This window comes from Martes martes (genome assembly GCF_963455335.1).
Source record: "Martes martes genome assembly, chromosome: 10".
In the NCBI taxonomy this organism is placed as follows: domain Eukaryota; kingdom Metazoa; phylum Chordata; class Mammalia; order Carnivora; family Mustelidae; genus Martes; species Martes martes.
Genome location: NC_137898.1, coordinates 44,027,261 through 44,042,233, shown reverse-complemented (window position 1 = coordinate 44,042,233; position 14,973 = coordinate 44,027,261). Strand labels below are relative to the sequence as shown.

Sequence of the window (14,973 nt, the reverse complement as noted above, 5' to 3'; positions counted from 1 at the left end):
GTTAAAGCTGGTTCATTGGTGTTGGGCTTTATCAGTTACTTTTGGAGTTAAGGTTGGTCATTGTTAGGGTTGGTTAGGATTGGGATTGGTTATCAACAATAGCCAGTGTTTACTGAGCACGTGCTATATGCCAGATACTGAGTTAAATGCTTTATAGCATATAATTAAATACCACTGGGAAAGGTGTCATTATGCCCAACTCAAGGAGAAGGCCTCAGATAGCCTGGGGTCAGCGAGATTAGGACTGTCTGCCTATGGAAATGCTTCTGTGTCAGCACAAGGGACTTCCGACATGGGCAGCGTCCTCAAAACCATGGTTTCTATACAGAATCACAGAGCTGGGCTGGGCTGGAGAGGAGGGGGTGGTCATTAGATGGCACAATGCCAAGGCTAATTAACCTGAATCAGCCCAGCCAAGCCTGGAAATGGGAGCTAATCTTTGGCCTTCCCTAGTTATATACTCCTTTGACCACAGTTCTGCAGTGTTATGCCCCCTTCTATCCTTGAACCCTGGCCAGAGGCTCCTCGTGTGAGTTGCTCCTTCCATCAGCGACTTGGTTCCAACAGCCATCTCTCTGCCAGCTTGCATAGGACCTGCTAGGGTCTCATGCATCAGGGGAGGTCACTTTCCTCAAGGCTGAAGGGGCTCAGGTACAGAGCACATTTGTTACTGTCTGGTCCCACCGGCAATGGGTGATGGCACAGCCGACTCTCCCCAGAGCTATTTCAGAGGTTCTGGGAGTTCTTCACACTCCAGGTATGGAACTCCCCAGCCAAAACCTCAGCCCCTCACCCTCCGGCTTTCATCCCCAAGAGGGTGACGCCACTGGGAGAGCAGCCACGGGGCTCTAGAGCCCAGCAGTAGGCGCCTCCCAGAGCTGCAGGCTAACGAAGGATGGGACATGCAGGCACTTAGGGGAAAGCTGCTTTACTGACCAGGGTCAGGAAGGCTCTGGGACCCGTGGAAAGAGAAGGGGATGTTCAGCCTGAGGAAGACAAAGATTCAGTGGATACCATGCAGGGAGGCACAGTGCTCATTCTGGGGGGCTCTGGAGGGTGGACCCACCTACTGATAGGTAGAATTTATGAGGAGATACAAGTTTTGCCTCAACATTGCATTTTTTCTCTTCTTTTTTTTTATGGAGTTATCTTGCCAGGGCCATTGAGTTCCCTCTCCTTGGAGGTATATAAACCAGCTGCCTGATTCCTTCTCAGGGATGGCGTGGAGGGGAGCCACACAAGGCTAAGTCCCTCTGGCCAACTATGACCGCCTTCTGTGAGGCCCAGGTCAACGGGGAAACATGTCTTGGACCAAACAGCTGTAGTTGTCGTGGTCACAGGTGCAAGCCCTGGGGCCACCTCACGAGCTGCCTGTCCAGTGTCCTTGCTGCACCCTCCTCTCACCTGACGAGAGCTTTGACTGTGGACCGGACCACGCTGGACAACAGGAAGAGTGGGGTGACCAGGATGTGGAACAGCGAAAGGGAGGCGAAGGCCACCGAGGGTGAGAAGTCGGCCCCTTTGAAAAAGCTGACATGGCCCACGAAGGTCTGTGGACAGAGGCACATGTGAGATGCGTGACTCAGAGCCTGGGCCTCTCCCATGCAGGCAACCCTCAGCCCTTGGGCTGGAACAAGGGGCCCAGGGAGAAGTTTCAGTTCGAGACCCCTTCATCATCTTTACTCAGCTCCCGGAAACGTCTCCAGCAAGTTTAGGACTGTGAGCTGGGGGGTCAAGTCTACTGCCCCCTGTCCTGCCCCGTCCTTGTCAGGATGACCGAAGAGGAGCCCTCAGGTCAGGTCAGCTCTGCCCCCTCGGACAGCGGTCCTCAGTCAGGGAAAATGTCCTCACGATCATTCCCAGAACCTGGTTTGGAGGGATACAGGGACCCAAAGCAGAGGAAGGGGTAACAACTTAGCACCCCCAGAAACATGCGCTGCTGACCTCACAGAAGCCCAGAAACGGTCAGCTCTCCAGTCCCTTCTCACCACTGCGCACAGGGCATCCTTCACACTGGTCAACCGGGGAACAGGATAGAAGCATTTAAGCTTACCCAGAGTTCCCCAAGGAGCCAGGCCAGGACCAGCCCAATAAATCATGTCAAAAGTGAATTCCCAAGTGTCCCTGACAGGCTGTGAACTCACCACAGCTCAGGGACACCAGCCCCGGGGGGGAAACAAATCCATCTTTTTAAAGAACTCTGGCCGTCACAGAAGCCGGACGGGAGCCCTGGGCAGTGGGGGCCTGGGCCTTTCTGGAGGGGCACACTTCGGGCCCCCACTGCTGGGCTCCCACAAGGCTTGGGATCAAATCACTCCACTGTAATATTAATGACACGGAGAATGGTTCATGCCATGTTCTTAAATTTCAAAAAGCAGGTTACAAAACTACATGTATGGCACAATCCTATTTTTGTAAAAATGTCATATTATGTGCCTTAAAAAGAGACTGGAAAGGAACACATTAAAGATGTTGCCAGTGGGATTATGGGTGCTTTAAATTCTTTTCATCCTTTCCTTTCTGAATTTCCCAGCTTTTCTGCAATAAACATGTCTTACTTTCATAATTTAAGAGTTTGATAGCTCTTTTTAAAAGACAGTGAGATTTCTTAAAGCCTAAGCCGTTGGTCGTCTGGGCCTGGAGGGCCTGGAGTCGGGAAGGGATCTGCTCCATATACAGACGTTCAACCTCTTGCCCTATTTTCAGTCCCACTGCTGAGAGCATCATCCAAAGTCCTTGGGCAGAAAGGCCAAACCCTGGGCGGCCTCTCGCTACAGACACGCTCTGCCACCCACCCCAGCCAGAGACGGAGCCGGGATCCACTTACGATGAGGACAGCTGCGATGGGGATGGCCGTGTTCATGAAGACTGTGGAGGAAGCACAAGGGAAGATTAGTGGGAGGGATGAGATCACTAAAAATAAAGCTGCCCAGGGTGGCCCGGAGGGAGGCAGGGTTGGCGCAGGGGGTCTTTTCTCCAGCCGGTAGGCCGGAGCCGGGCAGGGGAGGGGCAGAACGCTAACCGTGCGGCCCCTCTGGCCCCTTACCCTGCTTCCCTCCGACTCCTATCCCCTGTGTCTGAGACCCCGCCTCTAGACAAAAGCTTAAATGCTTCTATCCTGTTCCCCGGTTGACCAGTGTGAAGGATGCCCTGTGCGCAGTGGTGAGAAGGGACTGGAGAGCTGACCGTTTCTGGGCTTCTGTGAGGTCAGCAGGGCATGTTTCTGGGGGTGCTAAGTTGTTACCCCTTCCTCTGCTTTGGGTCCCTGTATCCCTCCAAACCAGGTTCTCTCTGAGGCTTAGAGGATTCCTAACTTCTCAAGGCTCTTGGGAAGGATTTCAACCTCCCCCACACTGAGGTATGAGTAACCGAGGACAGCTTAAAAGGGGTCTCTCTTGGCTCTAAGGCTTAGCGGCCAGGCCCAGGTAGGGGGCAGCTGGTTTGCTGCAACAGGGGTCCCCTCCTTATTCTGTTTCGAGTGTGGCCCTTGGACCCTTCATAGGGAGCCCAGAGAGCAAAGAGAGCTGGACTTAAGTCAGAGAAGGGTGCAGTCCTTGACCTCGGGCAGGTCATTTACCTTTCCTGTGCCTCAGTTTCTTCACCTGATTTTTGTTAACTTGTATGTCCTTGTTCACACACTCCGGCTTCCTCCAAGGTAAGAGGGGATAGTGCAGGGTACAGGCTCTGCGAGCCCGGGTGCTGCCTCAGCTTAGCTTAGCTCTGCCTCACGGGGCGTGCTCCTCTGGCCCAAGGCGTGAGAGGCTGGAGAGAGCCCTGACCCCAGGCCTAAACTTCCAGAAAGTAGACCCCCTGGAGGAAGAAATGCCTGTTCTACCTGCCATCTTCCCATCTCCTCTCCTTGCTTCCAGGAGCCTCTTCCAGACCAGCCTAGAAACGAGTCTGTTTGTATAATTAGCCAAATTAACGCAGAAGAAGCCAGGAGCCAGGGGATCAGCCTGGGCACATGGCCCCTGTGTAATGAATGGTGAAGTCTCCGGGGACACTCACGAATTACAGATGGCCAACACCATTCCGAGAAGCTGACTGTCTACTTATTCCAAGAATCCCATACCAGCTAGTCCATACACAGTGTATTCTGGAGATGTGGGAGCCCAAGTGAGGACAAGAACATGGCCTCTGCCCATGGTGGGGGTCCTAGTCTGAGGAAGGGGACAGAACTATGCTCTCAGGAAGTCCCCGTTATGATGGGGAGACAGGGAACATGCCTCTAGGGGGCTCCCCAGCAGACAGGAAAGACATTGGGCCCACGTTTGGGGGACTTCCTAATCTGATGAGGGAAGCAGTCCCAACTATCAGAGAGTTCCCAGTCTCATGGAAGAGATCCAGCCGGTGCCCTTGGGGGTGCTGCTAATCTCTCTGAGCACAAGGCTTTTTATCGACACTGATATCATACCTGACCTTTAACTGCCCTTCCTGAAGGAGGCACTATGGTCTCAGGGTACCCTCCACAGTGCTATAGACCTCCCTCAGGGTCTCTGGCAGGAGGCAGTACAAACATTATCGGTTTTCCTACGGCATAAGGGACTCAGATTGGGAACACAGGACATAGCAGAGCCATCACGGGCTAGAGAGAGGGAGGGACAGGAGGACCCCAGCAGGCCTGGGCCCTTGACCGTCACCGACCGTATGGTTCTAAATATTGGGGTAGCCATGCTCATCCCCTCCAGGGCCAGTTATTCCAGAAAGCTCCTTCCAGGCAGGGGCCTCCGTCTGTTTCTCTCCTGCCCGTCCCCATCGGTGAGTGCCACCCCGAGACTCCCTCCCACACATCTGGGGCTCAACTCCCCGCTCAAGAACAGACCAGAAGTTAGGTGGCAAATTGGTACAACTCTGCTGAGAAAGCAATCTGGTGCTCTGTTAGCTAGAGCCACACAGAACTTGAGACCTTCTGATCCTGTAATCTCTCTCGTGGGAGTTTCTCTTGAATCCTCACTCAGGCGAAGCGCAAAGCCCGCAGCAAGATGGCGTTAGCAGCAGCGCTATCTGTCACAGCAGAACAAAACCACAAGCACAGCAGTAAACCACCCGAGACAAAGGAAACTGACAACATTCAATGCCAAGTGGCTGTTTTAGTAAATGTGGCACATCAACTCTAGGGGAGATTTTGCAGTCAGAAATGTGTGATAATTGATATTTTGTTCTGCTGCATGTTTTCTCTGGTCGTGAAATTTTTTTTAATTTATTTTTTTCCGATTTTGTTCCTTATTCTGAACCCCTTTGAGGAATGAGACAAGCTATAAATAAATTTGAAAATGAGTTTTCCAATGCTGATGCAGCAGTGTGGAGAATGTATATGATATAATTAATTTCTGCCTGGTTCTGTTGTTGTATGGAGACGTTAGCGAATGACAATGTAATTTTCCACGTCCCTCACCCTCTTCTGGAAGGACAGCCTTTGTGCTGCAAACTCTGGTCCCGTTCAGGATGGGAGTTGGGGGAAGAGAATCACCAGCTGCTGGTGTTATCAAGGCCTCTCTGAAGACCACCCCACTGGGCCCTGGGGTGGACATGGCTGGAATGAGGGGGCACTGCAGGCTCTGGCAGGTCTCTGAGCTCAGCAGACATTCTAGTATCCTGGTGAGGATGGGGGAAGGGAGCAGGGTGTCCCAGTTGTCACGAGTTGAAGACCTGAGGCTGAGCCTCTGTTTTCCTGAACCCCATAACGCCCCGTAAGACATTGAGGGTGGTGGGAACTATGACCAAGAATTGAATTCTCTCCAACTTTGGCATGGGGTGGGCTGACTCATTTTGATTTGACCTGGGGGGGTAAGTACGGGGGGTGGGGGGAGAACATGATAGTGCTCAGATCCAAAATGCTAAGGAGCAAGAAGTAATGTGAAAAAAGTTCTACGTGAAAGCAGATTAGAAAATCCTGTGTGAGTGGGGTACCATTTTGGTAAAGTGTAACCCCACGTAGGCAGGCCTGCCATGCCACCTTTGGAAGTGAAAGCCTTTCTCTAATGGTGTAGACATCTGGGTCCGTGCTGTTTTAACAACCTCCTCTCCAAATGCCCTTTAAGAAGTATTCTTTCAAAAAGGACTCATTGAGGATCTTCCCTGCCCTAGGTGTTATGTTGGGTCCTGGGTCCTGGGTCCTGGGGGCATAGTAACGAACAGTTGTGTCCTCTTTGCATACCCCCCTCCTCCAAAAACAAAGCAAACAACAAATCAACCCAAACCAAAGCAGGGCTCTCCGATCGACAGCTCCCCCACCCCCCGCCCCCTCCAGCTTTGCTCCAGGAAGGCTGCCTGGCCTTGTGGGCGCCCCAGCGGGCACCGCAGGACCAGGAGCTTTTCATTTCCATCGCACTGATAAATATTTCAGAGGCCATGTGTCCAGGAGGCACAGCCAGCCATCCGTGCCTCTGGCTGGTTTCATGGTTGTCTGGGGGAGGACAGGGGAGGGGCTGTGGGCTGCGGGCTGGGCCTAACAGCAGGCGCACCTGCTGGAGGGGGATAGGTATTTTGAAAGCACATGGCTCTTTCCCATCCAACTGGATGGTCAGTCAGCAGCCTGGGGGTGGGGGTGGGGGTGCACTGCTGGCAGTGGAGTCTGTGCGGCAGCAGGGCCAGCAGGTACTCTGATTCTGTCCCTTCCCAGATGCACCTGCCTGACTCTCCCTCAGCCCCCTCTCCTCTCTGCAGGCCAGGATCGGCAGCAGCCGCACACTGTAGCTGCTCTGGCCCCTGGGAGGAAAAGCAGACTTTGCAGAAGGAATTCGCAGAAGCTGGAGGAGAAAGCAGGACCTGGTCTAGAGGTCACCTTGTCCTGCCACACTGCCTGCTCTGAGGCAGGGCCTCCACGGAGAACGACAGGGGTAAGACTCGCCAAGAATAACCAGGGCCCGGTAGGTGCTGGCGGCCTGAGAACGGGGTTCGCCAGCACCACGCTGCCCATCCCCATGCCCTCATTGTGGCACAGTTGGGCTTGGAGGTTTGTCTTTTGGTTTTTAGGACAAGGAGGACCCCCCTGGGTATGGTTCAGACCAGCTGGGAAGACCAAAGACCCTTGACCACAGAACACTTGAAGTGATGGCAAACACACCTGTCCTTTACTACGCTCTTTCCGTGGCTCTCCTGCACGATCTGGTCTTGGTACCCTCTCTTCACCGAATTATGTTCCAGTCTTGAGCACACCATCATTGATCTCACTTCTAGGCCCTTGTGTCTGGAACATTCTTCCCCTCATCTGGCTAAACTCGAGTCAACCTTTGGGCACCTCTGACAAGGTTTCCTTGACATCCACGACCCATAGAGACTAGGTTGGGTAGAACACTATGGAGACCTAGAATACGCCCACTATTCCTCTCACTCACAACACAGTTGCACGTCTGGCTTCCCTATGAGACTCTGAGGAACCCACAGGCAGGACCACAGTTTCTTCTCAGCACCACATCCTCTGTGCCTGGCACAGGTCCTGGCCTGTCATGGGCGCTCAGTAAATATTTATCAGATAAGTGATGAGAGAAACAAATGAGGCCAGGGTCAGGTAAGTACCACAAAAGAGAAAGCAGGGCATCTGGAACTGGGCCCCTGGCTCTGTCCTCATTCACGGTCACTGTTCACCACACAGTCTCTCTCAACTGTGAGGCAGAGGATCGTGCTTGGCCCCTCGTTAATGCACAAGGCCCTGGTAGAGTCTGGCACAGAGAGAAGGCTCTGGGATGGATGCTGAATGAAGGACACCATGAACCAGCAGCATGTCTGTGGGTCCACAGGTGGGACCTAGGACCCCTTTATCACTCCTGCAAAGCCTGTCTTCCAATACATGGTGGGGCTGGACACCTAGAGTCACCTGCTTCTGCAGGGAAATAAGGGACCAATTTCTCAGGGCAGTGGCCCCAGCACTACCTCCAGCTTCTCCTCACTTTATTTTCTGCTCATTGAAATCCTGCCCACCCAACGAGGTACAGCTCAAGCCACTTCTTACATGAAGCCCTGGTGAGCTCCCAGCCCACAGGGACTTCCTTCTTCTCTGTTCTCTGCCATTTACTGGCTGTGGACCCGGGCCAGTCATTTCACCTCCCTGAGCCTCAGCACACGGGGACGGTAGAGCCACATAGCTCATGAGGCTGTGGTGAGGACTGAGTGCCATTAGGCTTGCTAGGTGGCCAGCCCAGGGCTGGCCCACGCCGCGCCGTGCTCCATACCACACTATCTCACACACGGCAGCTCTGACTTCTCAGCAGAGCAGAAGCTCCTGGAAAATGGGGAGCACCACTTATTGTCTCTTGTACCCTTCCCAGGGCTTAGCACAGGGTTGGGCACCTGGGGCAGGGCTCACTCGACCCCTGCTGAGTGACCTGCATCTCTTTTTCTTCAATTCTGGATTTAGATGGTAGGGAAACTGTACCCATTTCCTTCTCAGCCCCCTGCCCCGCCCTGCCCTGCCCTGCACCAGCTCAGGGCTCTGATGGTGAGGGCACCCAACAGAGTGTCCGAAGTGCCCTAGTCTGCCCAGCCGTCTGTCTGCCCGGCACACGAGGACCAGCTGAAAGCCCAGCAGCAGCACTAGGACAGACCCCGTCAGGAAGAGGGACTCTGGGGCTCTTCTGTGGCGCCAGGACCCCATGACTGGCGCCAGGAAAAAGAGAATGGAAGATGCCCCATTACCTCAAGCTTAATGACCTGTGTCCTGATCCCTGGTGACAGGGAGCAGAAGGCAGGAAGTGCAGGAGGAAAGAAGCGAAAACACACTCACAGTTTATACCTGCAGCCAGGAGATGCCCCTCCCCGGCCTCCCCCCTCCCACGGCTGAGGCTGAGGAACAGATTCATCCCAGAAAGGGCAAACACGAGTAAACAGTACTTAGCTTTCAAAGGCCTCCCAGAGGGCACTTCCCTTTCCCTCCCACTGCCCTCTTCCAAGAACCAGCCTGGAATGCTCTGTTTATCCTTCTAGTTCGCTGAGCCCTGGACAGACCGCTGCTTGGCTCCAGAGCCCCTCACTCCTAACACAGTCATCTCAGCCCCCTGACAACCAGGCATCTCCTTTCCCCACATCCTCCCGGCCCCAGGACCTTTACAAAGCCCTGGCCTGTCTTCTGGGAGCTCCAGGAGACAAAGAACACCTACCAGATAGGCCTCAGTGGGCTAGCCTGGGAACCTAGGCATCACACGATGTTGTTTATACACAGTACATCCCAGGTTGTGGTTTGGGATGCAGAAAGCGAGCATATCTCTCCCAGGAGCAAAGTAGCTGTGAGCTGCCCCCATCTATATGACCTGTGGCTGCCCCTACTTAGCTGCAAAGAATATGGGGTGCCTAGTGCCCCCAGTTTCCTTGCTGCTTCCCTTCCTTATCTCCCATTGCAGCAGTGGGAAGCTTGCCTACCCCACCCTGTTATGCTGTTGCTGGGAGAGGAGGTCACCTGGCTGTGAGGGGGAACCCTCCTTCATCTCAGCAGCTGTTCCCACTGACGAGATGTCTGGAAGCCAGGTGTCCTCACTGGGTTATACACGGTGTGGGGTTACTGTTACCACAACCAGGCCCAGAGGCAGGCAGAGCTGGCAGAGAGGAGAGTGAAAGGGCCTGGGGCTGCAGGCACTGGTTTCTCTGAGCTCCCCACACGTTCCTTTCCAATTTCTCCTATCAGTCCTGTGGAGTTCTCCACAGGATTGAGGATGAGGGTGCTCAGAGGCCCCGAACGCCGCATGGGCAGGGCTGAGGGTCAAGGGGAGACACCAGGAACCTCGAGTGTCTTGGTGCGGAATCCAGGAAGCCGCGGCCGCCTGCCACATTCACCACTCCATTCTGAGAAAAGCAGGCCCTAGCAGGACTCTCTGCAGAAAGGCTCCATGACTGGTGCCATGGATGGTAGCTGGTCTGGCCACAGGACACCATGATCTGGATGGACACTGGGAGGTGGGATGCTTGGGGTGCTCAGTGTAAGCCCTGCCCTGGGAGACATGTCAGCTCAGATGCTGGCCCCCTGGCCCCACCAGACCCTCTCTTTAGCCAATATGAACACCAGGAACACACAGACGACCTGAGCGGCCATCTCATTCTCCATGACCCTATCTGGGAGGCACGCCCAGTGCACCCTCCCAGTGAACCCCACAGCGGTGTCTCTTCCATGGCACACTAAAAGAACCCACTTCAGCTGGGGGTGGTGGTCAGCCGAGTGCATCCCTCCTAACTTCCTCCCTCATTTCCATTCCCGTCAGAACCCATTCTTGGTTGTTTCCTTCCTACTCAGAGAAAATCATCTGAAAACGGCGCCCCAGAGTGTCAAAGTTTTCCTCACGCCACATGGGTGCCCAGCCATTAGTGGAAAATAGCACGAGGCTCCAGAGGATCTAGCCTGAGCCATGCCGTTAACCTCAGGAGTGGCCTCAGGAAGACACCCACTGCCCCCCGCCCCCCGTTTCACATCTGTAAACTGGTTCTCTCAACTGGCAGAAAGCACTTTCCTTACGTCTCCTTGTCACATTCTATGGAACTTCCACAGATCTAGCTTTTAACTCACAAACGTTCTCTTCAGGTATGTTAATTAATTTAAGCTTTACACTTGAGTCATTTTTGTTTCCTTTTTGTTTTTGTTTTTCCTCTCTGGGGGCCTCTCCTTGGCCCTTCCTGCCACACTGGCTTTGAAACTGGACAGGCCAGGGAACCAGCGTGATGTCGGCCAGCCACTAACTATCTCCATCCCAACCATGCACTTGGGCAGCAAGCAGAACAAGGTGGGGTCGTGGGAAGCCACTAGACCAACCATAAGATCAACTCGGGCCAGGATCCCATGGGTCACCTGACCGCCATGAGTCCAGGTCTGACCCGCCCACCAAATTAATTTTGATAACTAAACTTGTAATTTCCAGAAGTCCTTTTGACTCTCTTCCCCCTGATACTTTTCTGTTTTACCCTGTGGGTTTCACACCTTCCTTTGGCTTTTCAATTATTTTGAACATGCTTATTTTATGATCTCTTTCAGGCTGTCCTATCATTTCCAGGTGTTGAAGAAATAATTCTCCTATCGTTTTGCATGCAATGGCTCTTACTTGGGTGGTACATTTTTCCCTGGCAGAGCCCCATGTTCTTTGGAAAGTAGTTGTAATATGTGTGTCTGCCGGGACGGTAGGAGTTTTCCCAGTTTTGGTCTTTTTTTCCTGTATACACACACACACACACACACACACACACACTTTCTGGGCTTGGGGTTTCCAAACTACTTAGATTCAGCCCCTACATCTGTGAGTGCCTCAAGTTTGAACTTCTGTTCCTTAAGAACATACCCCGGGTAGATAGAAGCTTCCTTGTAGCTGCCCCAGGGCAGCAAGTCCTCACATCCCAGAGCATTCAAAGCTGTTGCTGTTTATTCATTTACTGCTGCCTCCCAATAAGATACCAGTTCAATGGAGTATAAAAGACCTCCCTTGTCTTTGTCATCGCTGTGTCTTGAGGGCCAGGACAGTGCCCTGGGCTCAGGAGCCTGTTGATATACATTTGCTGGGTAAGTGACTGAGCACACTGTGACTTCTCGGGGCTCGGCTCCAAGAGACAGTTTGAGGCTCCCCTGGGTTGGGTGATGCCCAGGTCCCTTGCCTCTGCCGCCTCTCCTCCCACCTCAAGCCCTGACCCCCTCTCCCAGCACATAAGCAGCAGCGCATGGGGCTGGCCAGTCGCGGGCACTCACTGGAAATGGAGGTGTACACAGCGAAGGCTCTGAGGCTCGTCATCTCCTTCTTGCGGGTCATCTCCACGCGGGCACGGAAGATGTTCTCCCAGGCGTACAGCTTGAGCAGCTTGATGCCACGGAGCATCTCGTTGGTCTGCTTCAGCCTCTCATTAGAATACTCCTGCCAGGGGCCACCAAGTCAGAAAGGAGTGCCCCCATCCCACCCAAGAGGAAGGAGCCGAGCGAATGCCCTCACCGCTTCACAGACAGTGCCCAGCTCCTGTGCCCACAGGCACACCCCCTGCCTTCTCCATTCATCCCATTCCACAGACAAAGATACTGAGGCCTGGCCCGTGAAGTAATCTGCTTTGGGTCCACGAGAGTGTGGGTGCACGCGTGCGTGCGTGGGCATGTGTGTGCACCTGCGTGTGCCTGTTTGGTGGCATCTGGGGTAAGAGAGAGGAGCCTCACTGACCTACAGGGAGAGGGAGCAAACAGCCGCATGGGGAGAGGATGGGGAAAGGGGGCATGAGCACACCCGGGATACTCACCAGTGTGCTCCGCTGGGCCTGGGAGAGCTTGGTGGCCACAAAGTACTGCACGGGGGCCAGGAGGATGATGACAGCCGCCCCAATTAAGGCACTGACACCGAGGATGTAGTAGAGGAGAATCACACCCACGATGATCTGAGGAAGGGTCATGGGGGTAAGTTTCCTTTGACCCAATGGCTACCCTGGGGGAGGGGGTGTTGTCAAAATCCCCCCTTCCCCAGTCCCCTAGGGAGGGGCATGCCTTGGTGCCCAAGTTTCCCAGCTGTCCCCAGAGGGCCAGAGGAGGAGGTGTGACAAAGCAATTTCAGAAAAAGGTACTAGCACAATGGGGTCTCATGCAAGCTGTGCTTTCAGGAGGGGGAGGGGGCGCTGATCGCCAACTGTGTTGATCTGCCAGCCGGCTAAGGCAGTAACTCTCTCCAAATCTACCTTCCAGATGGGAGTCTCAGAGCTGAGCTTGCACAATGGCTGTAACAGCACCTTTTGTTCTGTTTGCTCGCTGGCGAAGCTGACAGTTCCCTCCGGTGGGGAGGAAAGTGACATATGAGCACAGGGGTGCTGCTGCATCCGTCTGTGCCGGACAAAACCGGTCCGGGGGCCGGCCGTTCAACTTTCACTCTGAGGCTCCTGGCATCTTTTAAAAATAAGAGACGCACTGTCTTCTATTAAGCTAGTTATTACGTATATAAGAAAATGAAAATGATCTCTTAAATTTGTGACATGCTATAGAGTGAGTGGTCTTTGGATTTAAATAGAGGTTTTTATAATTCTTAGAGGCAGATTCACTCCATAATCTGTAATATAGATCCACATATGTACAAGAAAGCTGGTGTCTCCACATTTTTAGTGAATCTGGCAAGTATTCTCTGAGAAGAAAATTCTTCTGTTTCTAGCTTTATGCAAATGACCGCCTGCTTTTGAATATTGATGAGAAGTGTAAATTACCCTTGCCAGCCCCTGAAGCATTGAGATGACAATTTCTCAGGTTGCCTTCAAAGGCAGACAGCTCTAAATTCAGGCTTATTCTAAAGGAACAGATGTGCTGTCTTCCTTAATTGGGGGGAAAAAAAGTCTGCCTGGGTTGGCCCTGCACTCCCCGAACCTTACACGAAATTGGCAGTGAGCTCCTCGCACTGCCTCAAGGACAGAGGAGCGGGTGGGCGGCTCTGTAATTCCTGTGAATCACAGAACGCCTCTTGTGTTAGCGGGATCTTAGGGCCTGGTGAGTGACCCCGTCACCCCCTGCCTCCTGGGATTTCACTGAGGTTAAATGCTGGCACAGGGGTGCAGAGGAGCACGTTAGGAAATAAAGAACCCCCACTCCTGCCCAGCTCTGCTCGCATCATCCTACCCCCAAATTATCCCTGGCATCCAGTCTCTTCATCAGCTGTCCTCATACGGAGGCAATCGGGGCATCACTCAGCAGCTTATAGGGCCAGACACCAAGGGGACTCCCAGAGTCACCACTGCGGCACCTGCTGGGGGTTGGTGCCCGAACCCCCACACCTCCAAGTGCCGGCCGCTGCTGGAACAGGACCTGGAGATACAGCTGCTGCTTCTTCCAGGCTCCTTCTCACCCTCCACCCGCCCCTTGTCACGCTCCCCAAATTCTTCTGTCCACTCCTTTATTTTGCAGGGTTCTGCAGGGACCCCCCTCTGGAAGAATAGACCAGAAATCAGGGATTCTGAGTATGCAAAGCAAGAGCGGGGAAACAAGGACTATTGTAGCCCCTGTTTGCAAGTTAAGAAAGTGATCTAGTAGTGGGGAGATCATAGGCCCTGGAGTCTGTAGGACTGAGTTTGAATGCAGTCCTGGCACTTAGCTGTGCAACCTTAGGCAAGTTACTTAACCTTTCTGAGTTTCAGCTTCTTCAACCTTAAAATGGTGGTTTTTTTTTTTGTTTTTTTTTTTTTTAAGAGAGAGTGGATATGAGTTGGGAGGTGAGGGGCAGTGGGAGAAGCAGACTCCTCACCGAGTGGGTTGCCCGAAATGAGACTCAACTCCAGGACCCTGGGATCATGACCTGAACCGAAGGCAGAGGCTCAAATGACTATGTGACCCAGGTGCCTCTAAAATGGGGATTTTAATTCCACTTAGCAGGACTGCAATGAAAATTAAATGAATATATATACCCAGAATGATATCGGCACGTGGTTAGAGATCAAGACCAGGTGGCAAGCCTCTTCTTACAAACAAATAAATAGGCCTTGTGGGAACTCTGTCACTAGGGAACCACAGAAAGGAGATACCTGGGACTAGTGTTCTACCAGCTCACTGTGCGGCCCAACCTCCCCAGGCCTCCAGCACACGCGGGATGAGGACTCAAAGAAGTCCCCACTCTTGCCGAATTCCTTAACATCGTGTTCATAAGCTTCAGGTGGCCAGCAAAGCCCCTGAAATTGTAGGCAAAGTGTGTGAATGCACATTGGTTTTTCTGAGAAGGTTTCATTAGATTTTTCAGAAGTATGTGCAGATCAGAGATTGCCTAGGTCTGTGGGAGGGGATGAAGAGTGAGTGCCAGGGGCACAGTTTCCTTCTGTGGTGATGGAAATGTTCAAAAATTGTGATGATGGTTATATAGGTCCAAATGCGCTAAAACCCATTGAATTACACACTCTAAATGGGTGAATTATATCTTAATTTAAAAAAGCATATGTGACCAAAAAAAAAAAAAATTTAGAAATCAAGGAATGCCTTGGGGGTAAAGCAGTGGGGCTCCTGAGCTGGTTTTAGTAGTCTCAAAAACCACGTGACCTGTGGGCAGCCAGGCTGCACAGAGCATCCTG

The 14,973-nt window shown here is 53.0% G+C and overlaps 1 protein-coding gene across 1 annotated transcript in view; it reads right to left on the bottom strand.

Moving 5' to 3' along the window:
• Positions 1-14,973, bottom strand: part of ABCC8 (ATP binding cassette subfamily C member 8) — a 73,226-nt gene that overhangs the window by 32,286 nt on the left and 25,967 nt on the right. Inside the window, exons 9-12 of the mRNA XM_080815601.1 lie at positions 12,187-12,321; positions 11,654-11,816; positions 2,828-2,868; positions 1,405-1,550 (exon numbers count right to left, since the gene is read on the bottom strand). Of these exons, the coding sequence (XP_080671727.1) occupies positions 1,405-1,550; positions 2,828-2,868; positions 11,654-11,816; positions 12,187-12,321 (485 nt within the window). The remainder of the gene's footprint in view (positions 1-1,404; positions 1,551-2,827; positions 2,869-11,653; positions 11,817-12,186; positions 12,322-14,973) is intronic.